Source organism: Micromys minutus (assembly GCF_963924665.1).
Source record: "Micromys minutus genome assembly, chromosome: 30".
NCBI lineage: Eukaryota > Metazoa > Chordata > Mammalia > Rodentia > Muridae > Micromys > Micromys minutus.
In genome coordinates this window covers 2151245-2157244 of record NC_137965.1, presented here as the reverse complement: position 1 = coordinate 2157244, position 6000 = coordinate 2151245, and the positions used below count along the sequence as shown (strand labels likewise).

At 44.2% G+C, this 6000-nt stretch overlaps 1 protein-coding gene across 1 annotated transcript in view; it reads left to right on the top strand.

The window, feature by feature from the left end:
- Positions 1–494: 494 nt before the first annotated feature.
- IL20RA (interleukin 20 receptor subunit alpha) overlaps positions 495–6000 on the top strand; it is a gene marked incomplete at both ends in the record, with an annotated part of 38165 nt that continues 32659 nt past the window's right edge. Inside the window, one exon of the mRNA XM_080941957.1 lies at positions 495–591. Within this exon, the coding sequence (XP_080798083.1) occupies positions 495–591 (97 nt within the window). The remainder of the gene's footprint in view (positions 592–6000) is intronic.

Here is a 6000-nt window from a genome sequence, read left to right as displayed (position 1 = left end):
TGTGCAGAAAGCACCAACCCAGAGATCTGGTTGCAGATCTTTGCCACAGCGCCCCCAAGCCTTTCCTTTCTCCCTTATTTGGAGGACAGCTTGGGAGACTTCAGACCCCCTGTTGTGTTTTGAGATTGCCTCGGGGCTCTTCCTTAAAATGCAAAGACACCTGACAGTATGCCCAACTGTATGTTGAGAAATATCTATTTCGCCCTTCCAGCTTCTTCTTCCGGGATGAACCCTGACATTGCAAGTGACTGATAAAACTTTGCTGTGCTGGGGTGAGCCCTTACCCGCGCTGACCTCTGTCACGCCCTGAAGTCTGTGGATTCAGAACTGAAACCCAGACCGCCGCCCTCGCGCCCTCACTCTGCGGGGTGGGGAGAAGCTGGGTGTGCGCGGTGCACTCTGGGCTCCATCGCCCCGAGTACCACTAGCGGTTGGAGAGGCGCCCTGGGGAAGCCACGCCGCGTTCTCCAAGATGTGACCTGAGCTCACTGCCTATGCACACCCATGGGACCCCGGCGCCCGGCCTCCGGGCCCCGCCGCCTCCCCTGCTGCCCACTCTGCTTCTGCTCCTGGCCGCGTCGGGACGCGCAGGTAGGAGAATCGCGCCTCTGGGACAAGGGAGGAGGGGGAATGAAGGTGACCTGGCAGGAACCTGAAACTTCTCGCGCCCGGCTCCAGCTTGCTGGATCCGAGCTGGACCTGAGGGTACAAGGTAGTAGCCCTCCGGAGTGGCCCAAAGTTTGTACCTTGGCAGCTAGGGGCGGCTGGCATGAAAACCTTGGCAGGTCCAAGACTCCTACTAGCCTGTGGGAGCTTGGATCTGAGTTTGAAAAAGCCAAATCAGCCCCAAAGGGGTGAGTCGCATCTGGTTCTCCTGGCAATCCTGAAACAAACATATATGTGCTCTGATTTTCTGAGAAATAACAAAGCACAAAAACACTAAGACGAGAAGTCATAGAGGGATTTTGTCTGTTGTTTTAAAGTTTAAACAGTAACCGCTGGAATTCAGATAGCCAAAATCATTCGCGCGCGCACGCACACACACACACACACACACACACAAAGTTTCTTTTTCTTTCTTTTTTTCTTTCTTTCTGTTTTTCTGCCATATGAAAACATACTCTTTAAAAAGCAAGGTATCTCAAGGTTTTAATTAAAGACAACAGCCACAAGGTTTCCCAAAACACTGATTGTATTTTTATAAAATTGATTCAGGCACCTGTGCCCTTTAGCCTGGGATGCTTTAGCCTGATACAGTGAGTGGGGAAAGTTACCCTGAGACTGCAGTGGGAGAACACATGAAACACGTATGCCGGCCTTGGAGCCGTTTCTGGGCGGCATAATGTACACAAAAAGATTGTTTCCTAATTTCTGAATGTATGCAAATATATGATTCTATTTTAATAATGCCAGATAGGCCAAATATCTTGTCCAAATATCTGGATATGAATTTGTTTTTCTGTTTTTGTTGTTTTTAAGGCACAGTTGAAGTTTATTATAAAAGGTTTGGACAGAGATTTAAGTGCAGGCACCAAGGGGGATATGTACACACACACATAAATACACATATATATACACACATATATACATCTATATATATACATATATACACACACATATACACACATATATATACATCTATATACTCATATATATATACATCTATATATACACACATATATACGCATATATATACATCTATATACTCATATATATATACATATATATATATACACACACATCATATGAGTCATTAAGAAATAGGGTGTGCAATAGAGCTACCATACTGAACTTGCTTGGTTTTGTTCCGAGAAATAAAACTTGCTTACTACTAGCTGGGCAAAGAGAATGGTATTAGAGGGCAGCAATACCTATACCTTAAAAGCAAACTTTGAAGCACACACACACACACACCCCACAGGGCCTTTGATCTATGAGACCCAGCACTTAGCATGGGACTGACCTTCACCGATACTCTCATGAATACTAGGAAAACCAGTTAGAAGGCACATCAGGTGCTTAATCTCTGAACCCATGGATAATCTTCATGTCTGCAGGAATGTGTACTTTTAAGAATTGTATGACACTGCCACTCATGAGTACATAATGCTTTAACTCTGGGACTTTATTTTGCACAAAATCCGGAGTTATACACGATAATGTTGATAGGACCAGGCTGTATTATCCCAGAAAGAAATTAACATCCCATGTGACATCAACATTTTATACACCTTTTGATATTTCACTTAAGGTAAACCACTACAGAAGTTTTGAATGTCCCTAGTGATCCCTAAGGGTGGCGGAACACTATTAATGACTCTCCTGCCTCTCTGGGAAGAAGCTTTGTCAGTTTCCTCCCTAAAGTCTATCCAACTCGGTCCTATAGATCATTCCTAAATCTTTATGTCTGTGTATTTTTTCTATATCTCTATGAGGATGAGGAGCCATGATCAACATTGTACGAACAGACATTTTAAGCCTGTAAGAGTGGGAACCAGGAATTCCTCAGACAATACGCCCCTGTTCAACCCCACAAAGGTTTCTGTTGCTTTTGGAATTCTCCAAGTCCTACCGTGTTCTGTGTGACCTGCTCCCTCCCCGACCCCCCCCCCCAGCCTTGCTTTAATTATTCCCCTTCTGGTCTTTTCCCAGTTCCCAGAGCAACCCAAATGTCCAGGATCCATATTTGCAGTTTCCTCTGATAGACTTGGCTCTTCCTGATCTACCCTGGCTAACTCCTGCTGACTCAACCTTTCACCTCAGTGTACCTTTCCTTAATCTCCAGTGTGGAAAGCCAGACTTCACAGGGCTTAACTGGCCGTCCTATCCAACTGCTTCATCTTTGAGTTACCCCTGCAACATCAGGGGGGAACTAATTACCTGCCCCCTGCTTGAACAAGTCTCACAGGAAACTCACTATGCAGACAGGCAAGATGCCCCACCCACTACTAAAAAGTCCTTCCATAAACAGCCCATGATGTTTTCGTCCATTCTTCCTATATCTATTTTGGTCTGAAAGCATGTGTTCTGACCCAGGACGAAGCCACATTTCAGACTCATACTCTTTACTCCTCACATGGCTATGCTACACCCCTTTCTCCAGGTTATTTACATTGCGTCTCCCACCCACCCACCCCCACCCCCCAAGCATCTGTGACTTCTTAGGCTGACTTCCCACAGAGCTTGATGGAATAGCTACCTTACTAAACATGAAACCTGGGCAGACTGCCCTTACCTGAGCCATCATTTCTACATCCTACAAAGGCCCTCTTCTCTTCTCTTTTGTCTTCTGTGAGACAAAGTCTGGCCAGATTCAGAATTTCATACTGGTATGATTTCACCTGTCTGTTGGGAAAGACTCTTTGAGTTACAGAGAGAAAGAAAGTGTGGTTTACTGTTCTCTCTGGAAGCCCTGGTGTCTGCGGTGGCAGTGATGTTAGTACAACCAAGGCGCTCTTCTGGAAGGAGAAACTTAATTGGTTTTAAATGTTATCTACACAGAGTTCTTCCTGATTTTTGAGGGCGGTTATCACATTCCATCTTGAGCCACCAAGATGGTGGCTCTCACCAGTCTACCCATGACCTGGTCCAATGCCAATTCTGCAGGGAGGATGGGTATAAATACACTGTGATGCCCAGGCTTGTCCCAGTCAGGCTTCGCTTCCTCATGGGTATGTCCTCCAGCTCCCTCTGTAGATGGAGAGTCAGTCCCTCTGTACAATTAAAGAACGAAGATGCTTTGTCTGCAATGGATATTTTCGGCACATTTTGTTCCATGTTTTCACCAGTTAAGTTTCCCCCTGCCTACCTTGTGACTGTTCCCCCTCCATCTGTCTCCTCCTCCTTGCCTCTGACTAACCCCGCAGTTCTTACTGAACCCTCTTAAACAAATGAAATCTTTCTGAGAAAATAGTCATATTATTTTTTTAAGCTGTCATAACAAAGTACCACAAGCTGTGTGGCTTAAAAACACATAGCTTTGTTTACTGTTCACGGTTGTGGGGACTGGAAGTCCAGGCACTGGATACTGGCAGGCTCACTCTTCCTAAGCACTGGGGGAGGGGTCCTATTACATGGTCAGATTCCTGCTTTCAGTTGTTAATAGTCAAGAGTTCCTAGACTTGTAAGCATGCTGCCCCAATCACTGCCTGGTCTGATCTCCTCTGCAAATAGCCACCTCTCTGTGTCCCTTCACATGGTCTTGAAGATTCTGTGTGTCTGTCTGCCTTTATGTTCAAGTTTTTCCTTTTTGTAAGAATTTCAACCCAACCTATTGACTGGAAAGGTCCTGTTTCCGATTGAGGTCAGGTTTGAGGTGCTGGTTGGGGATGGGGAGGGGTGTTAGAATTTCAGTTATTTCCCTTGGCAAGTACAATTCAACTCCCAACATCTACCATGTACCCCGAGATCTATGCACAGCCGGCAAGATGGCTTCTCTAGTGAGAAAAGGGGATAGCTTCCCAGCTGCATATGCAGGAGATTGTCCTCTTTAACATCTCCAGTGGTCTGTGTGCACTACTGAAAGGAAGTCCTGCAGAAGTGCCAGGCTGGGGACAACGTGGCACTGAGAAGATTGAGCACAGATGTGAGGTTCTTCTCACAGGATGGCCACAGTGGGCTCTCAGCAGAGAGGATGGTGTATACCTTTCTGCATCTGAGATCCTCGCTCCTAAGATTGATGCCTCTCTGACTTAATAGTTCATAGACTTTAAGTACAAAATAGAATTTCATGTACAGAGGAATGAGGAATTAGAGGTGGTCAGATTATACCAAATAAACTTAGTGATCCATTTTTGTTCTCAAAAATTTTTAAATATAGCCTCACTCAGCATGTTTTTTTAGTGATATTTCTTTGGTGGCTTTTCATTCATTCATTCATTCATTCACACATATTATTCAGTTACACACATAGGAACTGTTCTAGGCTCCTAACTGACAAGGAAAAGACCCTTTCTTGATATAGTCTCCAGAGAAAGACAGAAATGTTAGGGTGCAAATGCCAGACCTGAGGGGAAAGATCTATAGAAACATCCCACAAGACACCTGATCTAGTCAGAGTGCAAGGGTGAGCTCCTGTAGGAAAGAAAACGTGTGTGTGCAGTTTGCATCACAAATGTCCCACATGGGCTCATGTCTTGAATGTTCCTCCCGGGTCTGCAGGCCTGTTCTAAAGGCTATATGCTCTGGGAGGAGCTTGGTTAACAGAAGTGATCCTGGAGTGGGCTTTACTGACCCTGGTTCTGGCCTACTCTCTCTGCTTCCTGGTCTGTACCAGCTGGACAGCTGCTGCCTTGTGTTTCTGCCTCTACAGACAAAGCTGCTCTCATGTCTAACCTCCCTCATCACCATAAACAGAAACCATCCAAAATCTAGATCCAAAATAATACCTTCTTCTCCTAAATTCTCCTGCCGGGTGTCCCTGTCACCATGGTACAAAGGTAGCAAAGACGGTGCACCACATCACATTCTCCCTAGGTCAGAAGGACAGATGCCACAGGAGACACGCAAGTCTTAATAGCAAAAGAAACATCAGATTCTTTTAGAAAAACGCATGTCAATTCAGCAAACAAAAGTTTCCTGTCTTATTTTTTACATATTATATCAAATGTTTATACATACATTATATACAAACATATTATTTATAAACTTAAATATTTACAAATAATATATAAATATACTATTTACATATTACATCAAATATTTACAATTTAATATACATCTAATTTTTTTTTATTTAAATATTTTAATGTGTCAAACCAAAAGAAAGGTTGATCTCACATTAAGTGAATTCTGTCTTTAAATTACCAGGTACTAATACATTTCTAACTTACAAAACACATCTGAATGAAGAATCACAGAAAGGATGCTCTTTCTGAACGTGGTGGTTACGAAGCAGGTAGGAGTTCTGTGGGTGTAGACCTACCTCCAGGTCACTGGCAGTACAAGTCACTGTGGTCGGTAACCCTCTGTAGCATGGACACATTGAATGAAACCACAAAC